The sequence below is a fragment of the Lepidochelys kempii genome, chromosome 4 (genome assembly GCF_965140265.1).
Source record: "Lepidochelys kempii isolate rLepKem1 chromosome 4, rLepKem1.hap2, whole genome shotgun sequence".
Classification (NCBI taxonomy): Eukaryota; Metazoa; Chordata; order Testudines; family Cheloniidae; genus Lepidochelys; species Lepidochelys kempii.
In genome coordinates this window covers 94,635,749-94,657,290 of record NC_133259.1, presented here as the reverse complement: position 1 = coordinate 94,657,290, position 21,542 = coordinate 94,635,749, and the positions used below count along the sequence as shown (strand labels likewise).

The following is a 21,542-nucleotide window of genomic DNA, read 5'->3' as shown; positions in this document are numbered from 1 at the left end:
TTAATTTGCAGCAAGGGAGGTTTAGATTGGACATTAGAAAAAACATCCTGTCAACATGGTTAAGCACTAGAATAAACTGTCTAGTGAGGCTGTGGAATCTCCATCATTGGAGATTTCTAAGGGCAGATTAGACAAACACCTGTCAGGAATGGTCTAGATAATACTCAGTCTGGCCACGAGTGCAGGGGACTGGACTAGATGACCTCTCGAGGTCCCTTCCAGTCCTATGGTTCTATGATTTGAATGTAAAACTTTAGAGCCTACAAGTCCACTCAGTCCAACTTCTTGTTCAGCCAATCTCTGAGAGAGACAAGTTTATTTACATCTGTGGGAGATAATGCTGCACACGTCTTAATTACAACGTCACCTGAAAGTGAGAACTGGCATTTGCATGGCACTGTTGTAGTTGGCGTCACAAGATATTTATGTGCCAGATGCGCTAAAGATTCATATGCCTCTTCATGCTTCAGCCATCATTCCAAAGGACATGCTTCCATGCCAATGACACTTGTTAAAAAAAAATAATGAGGTAATTAAATTTGTGACTGAACTCTTTGGGGGAGAACTGTATGTCTCCTGCTCTGTTTTACCTGCATTCTGCCATATATTTCATGTTACAGCAGTCTTGGATGATGACCTAGCACATGTTGTTTGTTTTAAAAACACTTTCACTGCAAATCTGACAAAATGCAAAGAAGATACCAATGTGAAATTTCTAAAGATAGCTACAGCACTCGACCCAAGATTTAAGACTCTGAAGTGCCTTCCAAAGTCTGAGGTGTGGAGCATGTTTTCAGACGTCTTAAAAATGCAACATTCTGATGCAAAACTACAGAACCCAAACCACCAAAAAAGTAAATCAACCTTCTGCTGGTGGTATCTGATTCAGATGAGGAAAATGAACATGCGTCCATCCACACCACTTTGTGACATTGTAAACAGCAGCATTATCTCTTGCAAATTGTAAACGAACTTGTTTGTCTGAGTGATTGGATGAAGTAGAACTGAGAGGACTTGTAGGCTCTAAAGTTTTACATTGTTTTATTTTTGAATGCAGTTATTTTTTTGTACATAATTCTACATTTGTAAGTTCAACTTTCATGATAAAGAGATTGCACTACAGTACGTGTATTAGATGAATTAAAAATACTATTTCTCTTGTTTTTTACAGTGCAAATATTTGTAATATAAATATAAAGTGAGCACTGTACATTTTGTATTCTGTGTTGTAACGGAAATCAATATATTTGAAAATGTAGAAAATATCCAAAACTATTTAAATAAATGGTATTCTATTATTAATAGCATAAGTAATCATGATTAATTTTTTTAATCGATCGACAGCCCTAATATTAATACAAAGATCAGCCAGGATTAAGGCACCAAATTAAAACAAAAAATCCCTAGACCAAAGAACTGAACAACTTGTCTGGAGGACGAATGGGGCCAATGGAGGATGTCTTTGCAGCTAGTGAAACAATTTTCTGACGTGTTCTCCGGAGGCCTTCTTAAGATTAATGCAAGCTCACAGATGAACTAGATTGTGAGATGGTTCCAGAGCACTCTTATGGATTTATGATCATCTTCAGTGATAAAAGAAAATGTATCTGTTTGTAAAAACATTACCCTAATAACAGAAGCTGAAGAAGAAAATACCTTTGGACACAAGAGATGTACTTTGAGGACGATATGGTTGACTGGAGAGAAGGAATGAAACTCTTCCCAGAAAAACACTAGTTGATATAAACCACATGCTCACATAGGGCAAAATGATTGCTCGTCTCTGGAAGCACAGTGAGGTTCACCTGAGCTATAACAAGCACTGGGGACCTGGAAGGAGATTCAGTGTGATGGAGAGGTGTCTGTTTCCCAGACAACTGAACTGAAATCAGCAGTCTGGGAACACAGTAGATATGGGAACAGTGCTGCAAGATTCAGCAGCAAAAGAAGCACACTGATTTACTCTCTCCCAGAGCCTTTGCAAAGGTATTCCTTTCATCATTCTTTCTGCTACTGCAGCAAAATGGTCTGGTCTGTTCTTTTCTGTCTCTTCTTCAGTATAATTCTTTGCCATTCTTCTATAACTTTTGAATAAGCTTTTATTTCTTCAAGTCTCCTGAAATAATATTCCTTCTTCCTTTTCAACCATACATGCCTGGCACTGGGAAGAGTACAAGTAGTCGGGGGAGTGCACTTTGTGGAGATTTAAGTTTGTTTTATTTCTTACCTGTTTTACGTTTGTCTAGTGCATTTTCCTTTACTTGATTTAATATATGAAGTAAGGCAGAGGTTCTTTAGATTGGTGTTACATCAATTTGTTTTCCTTATGTCAGCACACTGTGCAGAGATTTTGCTATTTTCCTTTAGGCCCTTAATCTGAAAGGCTTTTAACTGAGTTTAACAGTTGTCCTTAGGCAAAGTTTATAAATGTAGCTGTGAATGAACCAAGTTCTAACTTGTTTTGTCTCAATTGTGAACACTGCCAAAGCAGCAAAACAGGATTTTAAAACCAGGTTCTGTTAGTATTTTGTTTTATCCACAATGACTAGCCAAATTTGGCAGAACTTAGTTCAGCCAAAAATGAACAAACTCAGTTGAAAACGTTTTGTAAATAATTCCTTAGGCCCTGAACTTTCAAAAAGATGCACACAGATGGATTCTTGTACCTGCAGAGAACCCCATTCATGTGGATGCAAGTGTCTGTCTGCTTGCATCTTACTGCAAGATCAGAGCCTTAATTTCTTGATAGTTTGTATAATGTGACTATGAACATTCAACAGCAAGAAATTATTTTTAAAAGATCAATCTACAGGTATTTTACAGTACCTCTTGCCATGCACAACTGCTCCTGGATCTTGAGATTTTGCTTCCAACTCCTGAACTTCATCTACCAGTGTCTTAAAAGTAGATCTCTTGATTCTGCAATATGAAATGCTTATCAGATTTACTCTTGTTGAAACCATAATATATGTCTTTTTCAAGACTCTATAATAGAAATTTACAAATTAATTTTTGCCAAGTGATTTCAACTTAAATTTTGAAAGGAGAAATTTTAAAGAATACACTAAATAATACACTTTGTCAGCTGTTATGCTAAGCACAAACAACATAAGTTATCAATTACAAGTTCTGATTAACAAAAATATTTAAAAAGAAATAAAGTAGTGGTACATTGTGGCAAGATTTGTAAACTACAAACAAAGTGAGTCATAATTTGAAAGAATCAATGAAGCTCTTTATATTTTCTTAAACTGGCCAATACTTAGAAAAATTAAAACTTGACAATAATTTTCCCTCTAAGTTTTAACAGTTCTATACTTACACTTTGTATATTACGTCAAAAAGCAAAGCTGTCACAGGAATACATAACAGACCCATCCAAAAGACTCCAGAGCTGAACAACATAACTGCCTGGATAGATAAATCACAAAAATGATACCGTTATAAAAAAAATACCAAAACCTTTAGACATCTCAACATTTTCTTGGCTCAAAGTATCAAAATCAAATTCATCCAAACTTTGCTGGGCTCTCTAATGCAATATAGAAATTACTGGGCCTCATTCTGCAAACCTTACTCACAGGAGTTGTCCTTACTCATCCTGGGTGAAAGTCCCTCAAATACTTAATATGTAAGTAAATGCTACTCATGTTAAAAGCTTCATGGAAATTTCAAACTGTTCAGTTCTTTAAAAATAATAAAAAAAAAAACAACCCCCCCCAAAACCCATCTTAACACCATCCCATTTCTAATACTAATAAAGAATATTATTAAAATAAGATATAGCAATTTAAAATAATGCTAAATCTTTGAGAACATGTTCTAATGGCACTCCTATTTGCTGTCAACCCTAATATGAGATAATGGATACCAAAAAAGATATTCGTCCTCACAATTATCTTGTCATACATCTCCCAGGAGCACCCATTACTACTACGACTAAACTGACTACTGTTTAAATGTTCTGTTTATAATTCAGAACTGCAAAAATAATGAGAAAATATATATACTTCACCTGTTTTCCTGTAATCCTTTAACAAAACATCTAAACAAAAGCTGTTTTTAAAATAAAGCACATTGCTGCAAAATTTAAATACTTTACTACCAACACACTTTTTGCTTTTAGTTAGGTGTATAATTTAGTCTTTACTTTTTACTGTCAGAATGGAAACCAGAATTTCTCCTGTCCATGTTAATTAACTTGTTTTTGCACACCTGTTACAACCAAAGACAAAATAAGCACGACTCTTCTGCAAAATTAGTATAAAGGGCATTAAAATAATCTTAATTTGCCTTTGTAACACATGCCAAGCATCTACATTGGAGATATTATGATTGCAAAGAAAATGATCTATGATTAATAAATTGTCAGTTGTTTGTAATTAGAATATTAAAAATGCTTTTGTAATGCAATTAGATTTCACAGAGATTAAGAGTAACATTGCTACACAACAGCATTTGAATTCTTTGATTTCATTTCTTGAAGTCTAATTGCTTCTAAAGGTTAAATTTGCAGCACCTAATTGAAATAAACCAACTGCAAAATTTTACTAATATTAGCAATACCCCCAATTAAAGGAAAAATGCAGACACTTTGAATGAGTAGCTTAAATATTACTCTTTTTTTTTAGCACACATACATTAAAATTTGTTTCCGATCTGTATGTGGTACATTACTTACGGTCTAGAAAGAGAAAGTCGTTTTCACAAAGTCTTATTATAATGTAGGTAGTGAATATAGCCCTATTTATTTTCAGAGTGCATGTGGATAGATACATGTATTCCTTGGAAAACTTAAAATTTTAGCCAAGCTGCAAACTGCAAATGTACCTTTTTATCTACATCCATGTTTTATAAGTATAATAGCTATTACAGGTGACTGAGGATGCCCTGAGCACTTTAGTTTTTAGCCAGAATAATTCCTATAAACAAATTTATAAATTATGAATAATAATGCTTGGATTAAAATAACTACAATTCGCAACTTCAGCCAAAAAGATATTTTTAGATATCTGTAACAAAATGGAGAAAAATTTATTCACATAAAAGTCACTTGATATTATAACCAAAACATGACCCTTGACATGCTTGGTGACATGCTCAATTCTTAAAATCAATACTAATAGGAAATGCCTATCAAAACTACATTTTGTAAAAGCTTTGAAAGTTTACGTTAAAGTTTAAGTAACAGTTTTATAGACCAACATTTTCCTAAACAAAAAATGGCAGAGAAAAATCACAATTTGATCTGAATCACTTTATATTATTAATTTTAATAATATTTTTAGTTTAATTTAGTAACAGCAAAGAACTATACTTGCTTTAGCCACTCTATTAAATGTTTCCTAGTGAAACAGCAAAAGTGATAATGTAGGTCTTAGGATGTTAATTCTGACTATTGTAATGCTAACTATGAATGAAGCAACAACTGGCGCCTACTATTCAGTCCACCCAGCCTTTAGCTTTACAAATGAACAACACGAATTGAGAAAAAAAGTTTTTCTGCGTCATATTTGAAAGCCTGTCAGATTTTTTTTTCTTTTGCAGAGTTAATCCAAACCTAAAAGATTTAAAGCCGACATTCGCATTAAAGACAGAGGGCCTCTTTGTATTTTTTGGATGAAGAGGGAAAAAATAAAATCCCACAGAGGTATTTCCTTCCTTTCTGTACAAGAAAGCTCCCCCCTCACTCTGTATAAACCATTTTTGTCTCTAACTTTTCACATCTCTCTACACATAGGCAGGTCATCTGGGAAATGGCAAACCAATCCTTTTCAGACAATGGCACTAACAGGAGCAGCCTGTTCTGGGGATGGACTCTGGCTGCCTCTGTTCGTGGTTCACAAATTGTTCCTAATGTGTGAGATTAGTGGTCAATGCCAAGTTTTTTTCCTCTTTAGGCCTTGTGAAACCAAATGGAATCTTCCACAAAAGTGGCTCCCAGGGGAATTCAAAAATAATCCGAAGTAAGAGTTAGAAAGTCTAGTAAATTGTATGACTAACAGGTCCCAGGGGGAAAACAATTGCTGTCTAAGTAGCATGGATATGCTGCAAATGTTGATTCTCAAAATTAAGACTTTCTAAAATAAATTAAGATAGCTCATAAATGTAGCTTTAACGGAATTTTTCCTGATGCTGTTTGAGTTTTGTTTAAAGAAACAAAATTCCTGAAGATTGTTACCATATCACTTTTTAATTCAGTAGAATATTAAAAGCCCTGCCTGCAGAACTTTTTAAAAGCACTGAAGGATAATGTACTATCAGAAAATTACATATCAAGTTGAAATGATTAGATAAGAATATTCCCTCTCTCTTTACTATATTTATGAAACATTACAGATACATTCAGACAAATCATTTTTAAGGATGAGGATATCAGAAAAGCGAGGCAACAAAGTTGGAAAGGGCAATAAAACCATTCTGTGGAAAGATTTATAAAGCCTTTTCAGTTTATCTAATCTAGCTATCATCACTGTAGTACTGGTATGTGAATGCCTCCCCAGTATTTAAGGATAGAAATAGTAACAGTTTCTCCCTCTTTCTTCCTTCTCAGAGAAATAACTTGATTAATTTATAGCTGGGTTTTGCGTACGTGTGCATGTGTGCACACCATAGTTAGCGAACTAACTGAGGCACAGCGAAGCCGAAGACGAGTTTTGCATTTAGTTCTCAATGCAGTGAGGTTAGAGGTCATTTTTATCTTTTCTGGTAGTTAGTTCCATAGCCCTTTCTTTATATTTACAGCTTAGAAAACAGAGCTTCCACTAAAGAAACCATATTAAATGTATACAACCCTCCCCTTCCCCCCGCAAACCTGGTGGTACACAATACAAAGCAGAGGCCAACAATAAGGTGAGGAGAGCATCAGGAATGAAGTATCAGGCAATCTGTCAGCAAGTGGAGAAGGAAGCAGTAAAAAACCATTGCTATCTGAAAAATCCTGAGGTGCTCACTCAAGCAAAATTCCTGTGAAATACATAAGAATTTGTCCAAGTAAGGACTGAATAAAAACTGCAGGATTTTGTCCATGATTAATGAATATTAATAATATCTGATATTGTCAGCACATATTATTTTTAAAACTGTATTTTGAAGGATTATTTATAGATAGGTACATAAACATAACTATGATTAGAAACACAGCTGTAGGTGTCCTCTCCCACCTGGCCCAATTAGTATACAATGAGTTTTATTTTCAGATGAGTATCATTTTCAGATAAACATACAGATTCAAAAAGGTATATGGTGTTGAGTAAGATTTGATGCACAAATAGTTCAGGGTCTCATTTGATAGTTGTTCCTTCAAACCTTGTTCTTCTTCAAGTGATTGTCTATATGTGCCCCATGCACTTGAGATTGCAATGTTTTGGCCAGCAGTGTCCATTGGGCTGCACCTTCACCCTTCATGCCCTCAAGCCTGCCAACCAAAGGGCATAAGCAGGGCATGATGACCAACCAATCCTCAATTCCTTCTTACTGTCTATGGCTGTGAGATGGAGTCGATTTAGCTGTGTCCCTGTCATTCACAATTGCAATAGTTTCATTATAAGATAGTATAGACATTCCTTCCTGGAGCCCAGGCACTGAGACTTGGGGAGGGTCACAGAGCCTGGGCACATCTACACTGCTATTTTTAGCCCTGAAGCAGGAGTCCTGCGATACCGAATCAGTTAACCTAGGCTCCGAGACTTTCTGCCACTGGTTTTTAGAAGTACAGATGTACCCTATGAGACGAGATACACTGGAGTTGGAGCAGTTCTCAGCAAAAAGTGCCCTTGGCATCCAGGGCTCTAAGGGTATGTCTACACTACAGCTGGGGGTGTAATTTCCAGCTCGGGTAGACATACTCACACTAACTTTGATCAAGCTAGCATACTGAAAAGAGCAGTGTAGAGTGCCAGGGTGGGTGACAGCATGGGTGGCGGGCCAATGCCGCAGCTATACCGTTATTTTTAGCAGCTAGACATTGTATCACCAGCTGCACTGTAGATATCCCAGTGGTGTTCTCCTGCAACTTCCTGTTTTTGCCTCTTCCCAATCTGAAAGGGGCAGGTACCTGCACCACTTCTCTAAGAAGCACGAAAGAGGACCCTCTGTTAAATGTACTTCTTAAAGAGAGAGAGAGAGGTCTCCTCTTTCTGCTGTTTTTAAAAAGAGCAGCTCAAGGCTGAGTCATGGTTACTCTGGTAGCTGTGAGGACTCAGGGGTCAGATCTCTGACACTCATTGTTATCTCAGACTTGTATATGGCGATTAAGGTACTGCATCAGGGGCTTTCTGTGCTGGAGCTAGGCTGTTCTCAGTGGTGGCAGATGATAGAACAAGGAGTAATGGTCTCAAGTTGCAGTGCGGGAGGTCTAGGTTGGATATTAGGAAAAACTATTTCACTAGGAGGGTGGTGAAGCACTGGAATGCGTTACCTAGGGAGGTGGTGGATCTCCATCCTTTGAGGTTTTTAAGGTCTGGCTTGACAACGCCCTGGCTGGGATGATTTCATAGAATCATAGAATAACAGAGTTGGAAGGGACCTCTGGAGGCCATCTAGTCCAATCCCCTGCCCAGAGCAGGACCAATCCCAACTAAATCATCCCAGCCAGGGCTTTGTCAAGCCTGACCTTAAAAACTTCTTTAGTTTTTAGATTTAGTTGGGGTCGGTCCTGCTTTGAGCAGGGGATTGGACTAGATGACCTCCTGAGGTCTCCTCCAACCCTAATCTTCTATGACTCTATGGTGGCCAGCAATTTGACCTTGGTGCTGACATTCTTGGTACTGCCTTTTTCAGAACTGCCAACTCTGGTACTGACCATACTGACTTTTATCTTAGTTTTGATGCCATTGGTACCAAGAATTATGGTACTGGCAGATTTGGCTATTTCAGCCCTTCCCAAATTTACTTTATTGTCTTCATTTGTAACACTGATGGAGCCAGTACCACAGCCATTGGTACTGGGATGTCTTCGGTACTGACTAAAAAGCTCCCTGAGAGTCTAAACTTCAGACCTGAATGAGGGCTGCTCATCCTTTACAAGAGGAAGATTCTTATTACTTATCTGTCTCAGATATCAGTGAGCATCGTTCACTTCCTTATTCTCCTAGGGCACCCCCTCCATGACTCATATTTTTCCAGTAGACTCCACAGTTAAGGGTCACCATAATCTAAGGGTGTTCTGGGAAGGACCCGCTGTCTAGTATCCCCTTCCTTGGTCACTCACTCAGTAACCATATGGACTTCATTCCTGGCCTTAATAGGCACTGTGGTATGTTCATCATGCTACAAGGCATAACTTCTTTGCTGTATCAAGAGTAAGATCACCTTCTCCACAAGAATTATCTAGAGATCATCCTCAACAACAACTGTCTCATGTTCCTGCTACAGAGATTTCACCAGCACAAATTTCTGAGAAAGAGCAACTCTAGCACCAACCTGCTGAAATCACAACTGCTCACAAATCATCTTTGTCACCTGATGAAGATGTGGTGCCATCCTCTACATCACCTGATGACTAGAGGGCATTTCAGGATCTCCTTTGCAAAATGATGGAGGTGTTGGAGATCCCAACAGAGTCTACGAAAATGCCCACAAATTGCTGGACATCTTACATTCTTCTCTTCCTGAAAAACTTGCTATGCCAGTCAATAAGGGCCTTCTGGAACTGGCTCAATTATAGCAAACTCCAGCCTCCATACTTACAACTACAAAAATGATGGACAGGAGACACAAAGTTCCCTCTGTGGGTTTTGAATATTTTTATTCCCATCTTGCACCAGGTTCCTTGGTTGTCATAGCAGCTCAGGCGAGAACAAGACACAAAACATTCAAATCTACTCCTAAGAAGAAGAAGGAGCCAAAGCATCTAGATCTACATCTTTTCGTTAGGAAGAGCTATTTATCTGCTATGTACAACTTTGAATACCAACTACCAAGTTCTAGATATGACTGTTTTAATTGACACATAGTATCAGACTTCTTGGATAAGATCCTGCCCAATTACAGGGAAGAGTTAAAATAATTGATTGCAGAGGCTCAGCTAACAGGAAGGACCTAAGTGTTGGCTACTACTGATGCATCATACTCTGTATCTAGATCAGTGATAGTAAAACTGAGGCTTGCAAGTCGCAAGTGGCTCTTTAATGTGTCTCCTGCAGCTCTTTGCAGCACATGATATTAAAACACTGAGTGATTTAATTATTAACCAATCAGGATGCTTTTACTATGTTATTAACCAATTGTAGTTGATAAAATAATAATACTTGGTCAGTCATTTTGCTGTGAGAATTATCTATCTATCTATACACACACACACACACACACACACACAATAGTTCCCCTGTAATAATATTTAAATATGAATATATGGTATTACACTGAATGAAACAATGAATTCACACTACTGTGGCTCTTTTGGGTAATGTTGACCACTAGCTGCACCAAAGCTCCTGGCTCCCTGCCGGGAACCACCCAGACTCTGGGTGCGTAGCTCTCCAACAAAAGCCTGGCTGCGGCAGGGAGTGGAGAGTCTGGGGGAGCAGTGGGGCTCCCTGGTAAGAATAGGGAGCTGGGAGCCTACGGGCAGTATCAGGGCTCCCTGCAAGGAGCCTCAGTGCAGCAGGCTGGCTGCCAGCAGGGAGGGTGCAGCCCAGCTGGGAGTGGGAAGCCAAGGCACTAGCTGGACTGGGAGCGGGGAGGCTCTGAGCAGGGTGGGCGCAGCCCAACTGTTAACGGGGAGCCACGGGGGCACACAGGCTCTAGCTGGGCCCCTCACCTGCCCCAGTGACATCTTCCATTATACTTTCTAGGCTATTACTTTTTCACCTGTATGCCTACAATATGTTAAATAAAATTGTGATCTACACCATCTGCTGAAAAACAAATTCATCCAGACCATTAACATTTTTTATTTAGCTGGCTTATGCTGTTTTTGCTTTGTTAGTTATGTACTACAAGACATTCGACATCATGCTACATATTGTAATGGTCACGCAGCATATTTTGCATTTTGTATCTAATTTAAAAAATATTTGAAGGTAAAGAAAGATATCCATTTCTCTGGTTTCTTCTAACACAAAGAGTTTAATAGGAAATAACTAGTCTGCACATTTTTGGGGTTTGCAGATGTTCTCAAAACCTGATGTACTGCAATAAATTATGTATATCTTTCTCTTTTCCCAGCAATATTTAGGAAAAATACTGTGAAGTTATTTCCTAAAACTACAGTGTTGTAAGTATGACTTTTATTTAGCCTATGTTCCTGAAGAGAGAGATTTGAATAATGTCCCTAGATATTTTTAAAAATGTTAGGGACAGTAGAAATATCAACCAACAGCATCTTTTATTAGTCTGAACGTTGTGCTTTGCTCTATTAGATAAAAAACTGAGACTGCAAGTAAGTTCTTCCCTGGAGGGTACTTGTCTAAGTACTTTAACTTTGATAAACATCTACATTTTTTCTTTTCTCAAGAAGTTTAATTTTATTATTTATAGAATAATAATTAAAAGATGAATATGAAATATTTTAACAGTGCAATTCCATATGTAAGATAATTTATTATGTAGGATAATACAGACTGAAGCAATATTTCAGAAACTAATACTGTTAATATACTATAGTAATACCTTTCCTACAGGGTGCAGCTAAAATGTCCAACAAAGAGTTTTATTGTTTTTCACAGGGATTCTACAAACCTCAATCAAATGATCTGAAATTCTGTAAAACACATGCTTGTTCCTTAACTTCAATTTCCTTCAGTAGTTTTATAGATCCCTTAGGCCAGATGGAGCAGAAACAGATGGTGTTCTGGAGAATTTTACAGTGCACGTCTACAGTACCACAATAAATTTAAACAGTTCTGCAGATACAGAGCTTTTGTTATTAATTTCGATACAAACTGTTTCTTGTTGCAGTAAGTTTTATATTTTTAATCTGGTTTACTAATCACAGTGGCAAAAATAGAAAAGCTCAATCCTCACTTTAAAAATACATAAGCACCCAACAGCGTCGTTCAGACAATTATGAAAGGCAGGTAGCATAAGTTTATACAGCGCAGTACTTTCTCTGGAGCGTGCCTTGCCTCATAAATTGTTGTACTGGTGTGAACATATACAAGTCAGGGTTTTTAAAAATGCCTCCTTCTCTTAAATCACATCCATGTTTGTTTGAGGAGAGGGAGACAACTATACCAGCTAACTATATCACAGCAAAATTTTCCTATTTAATCATTTTTTAAGTCAAGCTGTTTTCTTCTTTTAGTGCTCCTCTAAACAAAATGAAGTATTATCTGCATGAGATCTACAGAACCTTTTGGTTATAAAATATCTATCTCCTATCACATTTATACTCTACTGAAACATGAACAACCAATAACTACTTTGATTAGAATTATGTATGTTGTAGGAAACTTTAAATGTAGAAGTTTATTGCAACATAACTAGATTAATTACAGAAATATACCACAAATAAGTGACCACAAGATCAGTTATTTTCCCCCCAATAGCTATAATATGGAATATAGAAAAACACAAATAGCATTTCACCTGGCAGTACACTGTATTGTAGATTAAAAATGCTTTTTCACCTGACCCTGTTATAATGTAGTTTTATGACTTTCAGAGAGTCTGGCAAAGGAAAAATGTTTGTACAAAATCATCTGGTAAAGCAAAACTCATTCTACAAAATAAATAAAATGCCACAATAGATATAAAGAGTTATGGACTTTACTTTTAGATGTTTAAGCAAGCCAGATTTGCTATATATGGTTATACAATTAGAAAATACTATAGTTTTAAAATATAATGCAAGCACTTGTTCCTGTTCCCTTTGTTAACATTACCAGGCTTCTGTATATATTTTATAATACTGGATACAGGTTGGTAGAAAGTCAAAAAGAGTAGTAAAGTATGTGGGGTACAAATATGACCCAGCAGTTAGCCTGAATTATGAAAACTATGTAGAAGGAACCAGACTCAAAGAGAAAAACGGAAAATTACTTACTTGTAATTTTGATTATCTGAAGATATCATTCCAACAGAATTTTTTACTCTTGAATCTGAGTTCCTCAGTGTAAGGTCGCGTCTCCACAGATATGGGAATCAAAGTAACTACATTGGTTTTATTCATGCCTTTAGTTATTTTGGTGCAAGTCTGTTTATGGACACTCTTATTTTGGACAAAGAGTGCCATACTTTGATATAACTTAAGTCAGTCAAAATAGATTTATAAAGGTATGTGATAAAAATATTCTTGTAGAAGGCTGCGGTGAGCCTTGTGAACCTTGACCTGGTCTACTAGTTTTAGAACAGGCAGGTCTCTGCAATATGAAATTCAACCAGACAGTTACATGGTCATTTTACTAACAGCATTGTCAAGTGAACTGATGTCAGAAGAAACAAAAAGTTTGGTGGACTTTCTAAGGGCTTTAGTGTGCTCCAAGCAGAATCTTGACATTTTAACATCAAGTGTATGGAGAAGGGTTTCACTGGAATGGGTGTGCAAAGGTGACAAGAATGTTAAAAAGACAGACTCATTAAAGTGAAAAACAGTCACCATATTGGAGAGGAAACTCTGATGAGCCTGGAGCACCACACTATCTTTGTAAAATCTGGATCAATCACGAGAGCTTTAAACTTGCTTGTAGAAGTTGCTGCCACCAGGAAAAAACTTTGTGTAAGAAACTTAAGTTTAAAGAAACTGAGTGGTTCAATAGAAGTTTTCATCATCTTTTCCATGACCACATTAATATACCATGATACAGGAAGCTTTTTGACGCACGTATTTAAAAATGCCAAGTGCCAAATTAACCTGATGACCAGGTGCTCACTTGTCTACCTTCAACTAGTAGATAACAGAACACAATAGCTACTATATATACTGGATGGAATTAGTCGGTAAGTTAGCATCAGACAGTGTATGAAGGTAGTCAAGCAGTTTTGTGCAGCACTTGGCCCTGACTGCATCAAACCACAAATATTTTCCAACTGGAATTGTAAATTCTTTGGATGGATGGCTTCCGTGATTCCAGGAGGACATGAGTCACTTGCACAGCAACAACAATCCTAAATATCTTTACCTTGTCAAGAGCTAAGTTGTCAGGGACGGAATGCCTAGGCTTGGATGCAGCAATGTTTCCTGGTTCTGAGTGATGATACAAGGCAGACTCTCAGTATCTTATGAAGCCCATCAAAGTTGGGATGTCATGCCTCCAGATGGTAAGAAGTTCATAGGAGATTTTTATGGTGGTGGGAATTATGCCTATGGTGGGATACAGATAGCGGATGGTAGATGCTGGAAACGGAGACAGGAAAGTTTGGCTAAAAAGGATGTCCAGGGTATTCTGGGGTGCAATGAGTGGGAGCTAGCACGGAGCTGTGGGTGAGATTCTGGGTGGGCAGTGAGTGTGGAAGGGAGTAAAGGAGTAGGGAGGCAGTGAGTGGTGGAAAGGGGGTAGGGGAATAAGCATGGGGGCAATGAGTGGGAGTAGGGGAAAGGAGGGAATGGTCAACAAGGGAGTCTGGGGGGGTGGGCAGTAAATGGAGATAACTGATCTGAATAGGGTTAGAGAAGGAGTGTGTATGTGGATGCTGGCATAAGTAAACAAGCTGCTGGAAGCTGCATGAGGTGAGCTGAATGTGGAGCTCTGGAAGGAACAAGTCAGAGTTCCATGCAAATGGGAAAAGGAGGAGGTTATGGTTCCGGGGAGGGGAGGGGGACGGCAAGAGAGCTATTGGTGGGTTGGAGTTGCAAGTAGAAGGGAAGGTAGGGAGAGGAGATGCTGGTGGCCCTGCAACAGTTATAGTGACTGAGTGCTCAAGACAGTGTTGCTGGGAGGCAGACAGCAGCATTGCCTTGAGAAGCTGCTGGTTCAGACAGCTGATAGGGAGGCTGTGGGAAGCCAACTCTTCCAACACCTCCTCATAATAACAGACCTTTTTCTCCTACCCACATTCCATGCTTACCTATGCTTCTGGGGTCAGCAAGGTCAAGATGAAGGTTTGGGGGAAGCATGTATACTGTCTACAATTAAAAAGTTGCAAATTATGAGAGATTACAAGAATTAGGCATCTAAAAAGTATCTTTCTTTTCTTTTCCCTTTTTTAGGTGGGACAAGTGAAAATCCCAGGATATGTCTGGTTTCTCTGTAGTGGTGTCAAACAGATCATCTCCCTAATAAATGTAACCACAAGTGACTACAAAGAATTGTGTTTCCTTTCTGATAATTTATAAAAACACAATGCTGGCAGGCAAAATTTCAGGAAAATGATCTGTAAAGGAGATTGTCTAGTGTGGAAGTATTCATTCAGTACTTATGGGCAACAAATACAGTGAAGCCCATTGAAAGGTTTATTGTTACTAAAGTTAAACATTATACTGTGTAATACAGATCACATTACACAGACTGGAAAGTTACTGTGAGGTCACAGGAAATTTTGAAATGTTTCCCTCATTTTCTCTCACACATTTTATGTCAAAATTCCTTCACTTGAAATCACAAGGTTTTCTGCTACTTCTATAATCCCTCATGGTAGAAAAGAGATCTTATGACAATTTCCTATGAGCATTTAATATTTCAAGCTCTACCATGTTAGAATCTGTAGCTAAGACTGAGAAGGATGTAGTTGCTTTACTTACTAGAATAGACTCAAGAGGTGGAAAATGAAATTTAATGTGCTTAACTGTAAAGGTTCAAAATAAAATAAAGCACATAAAGAATGCCAAAGATAAAGATGGTGAGGGCTTGAGGTGGGGGAAGCAAAGCCTTTTACCCACCAGTGCTGGCTATACTTAGCTGTTCCTCCTGTCAATTTTACCTATACCAGGGGCTAAATTCCTTGTAAGCTGTGTGGCTGCACAGCTGCCTATTAAGCGCCGCTCAGGGCTGTGGCAGGGAGAGATGCCTTTCACCAAGCCCCGAACCTGCTGTGGTGCCCCTCCCCTGGCTCAGCCCTGGCCCGACCCTACCATGGCTGGGGGACAGGCGCCCCTTCCCCAGCCCCAATTCAGCCCGGCCTGGACCTGCTGTGGCCAGGGAAGAAGCGCCTATCTCGTGGCCCCTGCCCAGGACCTGCCATGGCCAGGGGAGAGGCACCTCTTCCCCAGCCTAGGTGCTGCTGAGGGGAGAGAGAGCTCGGGGGGAGCCCCACTGCACCCGAAACCCCTCATCCCCAGCTCCACCCCAGAGCCTGCACCCCCAGCCAGAGCACCCCCCCACACCCCAACCTTCTGACCCAGCCCTGAGCCCCTCATCCCTGGCCCCATCCCAGAGCCCTCATATCCCCATGCAGGATTCCCAGTTCTAGTGTGAGACAGACAGAACAACTATAACTCTAAAGGTATTTTGTAAAGCTGCTTGAAAATTTAAAAATTCTAAATTTTTTGGTGAAAAATCAAGGAACAAATTTTTCACAATTCCCCATCCTAACCCTCCAATTTTCAACCAGCTCTAGTGTTTTGGTTCCTGGGACAAAAGTGTCAGCAGGTAGGAGACCAAGCCTCCTCCTCTTCACATTGGTAGTCATATGCTACCTTGGTGTTAAACTGGCACCCTAAAAACCTTTTAGTAAGTCCCATATGACCATCACCAGTGAAAGAACTTTGGCTGAAGCTGCACCTCTTCAGCAGGATGAGAATGAGGATGTGAGAAGAATACTGGCAGGATAATAGGCCCATTAAAGTGGAAGTCTGTCATCACCTCGGAAACTAATTTTAGGATGAGTCTGCAGCACCCCTTTCTCTTTGTAAAACTTGGTATTCAGTGAATCAGTCTGAAGCCAAATCACTCTACATACTGAAGTCTCTGCCGCTAGAAAAATGACCTTCCATGTTCAATAAAACTTGAGCTTCATAGGTTTTAAAAGAAGTATTCATCAGCTTTGTAAGGAGTACAGCTAGTAAAAATCATTTAGAAATTCAAAATTTCTAAAAAAGAAGTGACCACTTTCATAAAAACTTTTGTGCAAATCACATCCTTATTTTTTGACTAGCTCAAGCCCCCATGCAAAACAGAGGACAAGAGACTGAGGAAACATTGATCTGCCTTTGACTAATTAATGAAATAGCTGCCAAATGTATGTTGATGGAGTTAATCTTTATGGTTGACTCAGACAGGTGAAGAAAGTTGTCAAGCAGTATTTGTGCAGGCAAGCAAATGGACATACATGTTTGTTTGCACCACACCACGATCTTGTCTACCAACTACAACTACAATATTTTTGTTAAATGGCTTATTCGAGGCCAAGAGGTCTCAAGCTACCTACTCTGATATATTGTGTCTACAGAATTCCACCCTGTCAGGAACCACTATGTCTATAAGGTGGCATCCAGATTATGATGAAATGAAGTGCAGTTGTGATAACTGGGCCTACAAAATTTACCCAAATTGTGAGCTCACCTGTAAAAAGTGAGTGTAAGTTCATAAAATGTCACAGGAACCTATAACAACAAATGTTGATGGGAAATGGTACAAAAGTGAGACAGTCCAAAGAAAAAGGCCTACTGATATAACTCAAGGACTGTGTTAAGATCATACTTGGTAAACAAGAGAACTGTGGAACCGAAAATCAGTGAATCAAAGTTGGTATGTTGAAAAGTAGGCCTAATTGGTAGACAAAATAATGAGAGGACAGGTTATTCCATCCATCACTCCCCTTTGGGGGTTCTTAAAAAAAGAGATGTTGTGAGGAAAATATAGATGAACAGAAGGAGGTGACTGTGACACTGGCTGACTGAAAGACAAGAGCAGGGGAAGGAATAAGCTTCACCATCATAGATGCCACCCCCACCATCTTCATCCTAACTCTGAAAGAAGAAAGATGTTCTGACCAGACCAGGCTAAGAGAGGGAACCAGGTGATGTTACCATCTCCACTGGCTCTGGATAAATCCTGAACACCATCTTGGATGTAAGACTTTCTAATACTCTCACCCTTTGTGTGTCCTTTTCTTTCCTCATTTTATGTCTTCTCTTTCCTATCTGTCTCTTCTTTTTCCTTCTGTCTAATAAGGACATAATAAGGCTTTGTTGTCCAAGACTGTATATTCTGCAATAATGCTGTAAGTCTGTTACCAAAAAGAAGCCTCTAAATTCAACGCATTAAATAGCCCAATGCCGATACAAGTTTGCCTGGTTTCTGAGCGGCTGATAAGACCAGGTGCTGTGCCTGTATTTCTCTAGTAGCTGAAATTGCAAGTGAGAGTTTACATCAGAGATAGAAGCTGCTTTTTCTATTTTTGCTTTCCTTTTCTCTTCCCCCTTTTGTGTGTGTTTATTTCTTTTTGTCTTCTAGCAAAAGGGATCAGACTTTAATAACAGCAACAACATCAGCTCCAGCCCATTTTAACTAACTTCTCTTTACCCCCAAAAGTATAGTTATTACCATCTAAGAGACTGTCAAACATGGCTTTTTTTCCTTCTAAAGACTCTGTCCAACAAAAGGGAAAGGGACTAAGGAATCTTGTTGAAATGAAAGCCTTACTTAATACTTCAACATTTCAAATGCTTTAACTGCTTTTTCCTCCCTTACCCATCTTTAATGAAGGATTAAAATATTTTTAATTATGTGTTTGCCATAGCACTAAGTAAGCTGAGGTCTCTGTATACCAAACCCCAAAAACTTGTTTAATTTTTTTAAATTTAGGACAGTTTCAGACTCATGTTAACACTTTTAACTCTTTGGATGCAAATTAATCCAGCAGTGGCATGAGTCTGAGCTGCACCCGTACTATCAGCTGGATGGGACTGGCTTTGGCCATAGACAACAAGTTGAGAAATCCGAGGGATGACTTCCTAAAATGAAAACTTTACTTACGAGTAGTTCAGGAATCTAGCATTTAGCTGGTACAGATTTCCTAAGCTCTTAGAAAAGCAATGTGTGGACTTAGGAACACTGCAGGTTTTCTAATGTAAATACAAACTGATTTTAATAACAAAATAATCACCTTATTAATCGTACTCTAAACAAGCAAAGGAACCATGTTTCATTACAACAAATTAAATAAAATAATTATGGGTTTGTAGTCAAGCTGCTTTGGAATTATTATGAGCCAAAAAGTTTGAAACATTTTTAAGTAGGGAAAGCACGTCCGTTTTTGGAAACCTATCTCCAAAATGCTTCATCTGCCTCAACATTTTGTATCATCCAAAATTGTATCTCAACCTTTCCAGAAAATAGAAATTTTACCCTGGTGTAGTGTGACCAGATGTCCCGATTTTATAGGGACAGTCCTCATATTGGGATTTGTCTTATATAGGCACTTATTACCCACCCCTCTTTCTGTCCCCATTTTTCACACTTGCTCTCTGGTCACCCTACCCTGGCATAACACTGGACTTGTGGAATTAGTAGTGGGGATATTCAAAATGCACAGCTGTGTGATAAACTACACTTCCTTGGGCAAAAGCTCATGCTCATAGCAATACTAGCTTCTCTGAAGGAGATTGGACACAGAGAAAAAGCATGTTGCACTCTTTGCAGAGGAGTGAAATGGCCACACGCTTTTTGTGCTCCCAGCCTACAATACCCCCTGGAGTTTTTCTGTAAAATATGTGGCATTTAAAGAATACATGATGATGTAATATGTTAGTTTTAATGGCAGTTGTTTAAGATGATCTGCTTCATTATTTGTGAGCAATGGGACCCTCCTAAGATCATTCTGATAATATGTTTGTGGGACACCATTCCACCCTCTCTCTCTATGTATATATCACATAAAAATGTTATAATAAAGTTATTCAGGTGGCAAAGGTTTGGAAATGATTTAAGGTTGCCCATGAAATTGTAATTTGGCCCCCTTGTGTGTAGGCAGTCTTTAATTACATGATTATGTATTATTTTTCCCATAAGCTCCCTGCCTCATTCAGCGCACAAATTAACATCTTTCAACAAAGTTTTAAATAAATAAATTTAATTTACCATGGTTTTCCTGCATTTAACTTCCTAGGCTTTTTTAAAAAAAGAAAAAAGGCAAACCAAATTCTGTTATGTGTTATTGTAACAACTCCCCAAAGTGCAACATCATCATCAAGGTTTCAACCCAAAACCTTCAAGCACTGCAGCACAGACCGCTACACCACTTTGTCTGAAGAACTAACTAGTAGAAGGGGAAAATTTGAGTATGGTTTGCAGGATTGGACCAATACTAAAATTCTTCAGCATACAATTGAAAGAGAAATACAAAATTACCATTAAAATGGTTGAAAAATGGAGTACAATAATACATTCTAAGGAAAAAAATAACAGACAGGAGAAAACTATGGGTATGAAAGTCAATGGATTCTGTGATTTAGGGTTTCTGAAATTTTTGGAGGGTTTAATAATTTCTGCAAAATTTAAGATTTCGTTAAAATATATGTCTGGTCTTCTTATGGTGCAAAGAAAGATGTTATAATATTAACAAATGTACTTCTGCAGTTATATCCATATATGAAAAAAGTCCCCATCCAAATAATTCCACTGCCAAAATTTTTAATTCACTAAGTTGTGTGAAACTTTCTCAATGAAAACTAAAACTTGCCAAGGTACAGTAAAAGCTGCTTTATCCAGCACTTCACCAACCCAAAATCTCTATAAACTGGCATTTCTGATCTTCATTGAAAGTCCAGTTGGTGCTGGGCAGGCAGGGGATTGGGACGCAGGAGTGGATGCGGAGCGAAGGCTCTGGGAGGGAGTTTGGGTGCGGTTGGGGGCTTGGGGCACAGGAGGAGGTGCGAGATCTGGGGGCCGCTCACCTTGGGCGGCTCCCTGCAAGCGGTGACCTGTCCCGGCTGCTCTTAGGCGGAGATGCAGCAGGCAGCTCTGCGCACTGCCTCCACCTGCAGGCGCCACCCCCGCAGCTCTCATTGGCCGTGGTTCCCGGCCAATGGAAGCTGCACAGCCAGTGCTCGGGGCGGTTGGGGCAGTGTGCAGAGCCGCCTGCCGTGCCTCCACCTAGGAGCAGCTGGGACAGGTCGCTGCTTGCCAGGAGCTGCCCGAGGTGAGCATCCCCTGGATCCAGCATCCCAAGCCCCAATTCCCTGCCTCAGGCTCCTGCCCGCACCCGAACTCCCTCCCAGAGCCTACACCCCACACTCACTTCCGTGTCCCAACCCCCAGCCCTGCACCCCGTCCTGAACCCAAACACTCTCCCTCTTAGTTAATTGGCATTTTTCACTTACCAGCACCCCCCCAAATCCCCAATATGCTGTGGCAGTGTTAAAAAATCCTCTCAAATGTTGGGAAAAATCCTCACAATTTTCTCTTGTCCCTGCAGCAAACAGTACAATCCAATAAAGATCAAACCCTAAGTGAGCATTTCAACCACATTTTATGCAGAGATTTGGAGAAAGACATTTAACATTAGTTAAAAGACACACTTACCTCCCCGGACATGTCAGGTGCCATAGGAATGACAGGCCACAAGGATGAGTAGACTCCAAAAAACACTACCCAAAGCGCAATGCTTCCCCATATTGCTATATGGCTAAACTGAAAAATAGAACAATCAAAACATATGTAATATTTATTCAGTGCCTACAATGAGTTCAGTGCTATACAGTACACCATAAGAAAGATGGT

At 39.1% G+C, this 21,542-nt stretch overlaps 1 protein-coding gene across 7 annotated transcripts in view; it reads right to left on the bottom strand.

Annotated features, from left to right (window-relative positions):
* The window catches only part of ATP8A1 (ATPase phospholipid transporting 8A1), a 241,893-nt gene that overhangs the window by 16,048 nt on the left and 204,303 nt on the right, over positions 1-21,542 (bottom strand). For all 7 annotated transcript variants that reach the window (XM_073342153.1, XM_073342148.1, XM_073342147.1 and 4 more), the window contains 3 exons: positions 21,345-21,452; positions 3,323-3,411; positions 2,827-2,919 (listed from right to left, as the gene is read on the bottom strand). In XM_073342153.1, the coding sequence (XP_073198254.1) occupies positions 2,827-2,919; positions 3,323-3,411; positions 21,345-21,452 (290 nt within the window). The remainder of the gene's footprint in view (positions 1-2,826; positions 2,920-3,322; positions 3,412-21,344; positions 21,453-21,542) is intronic.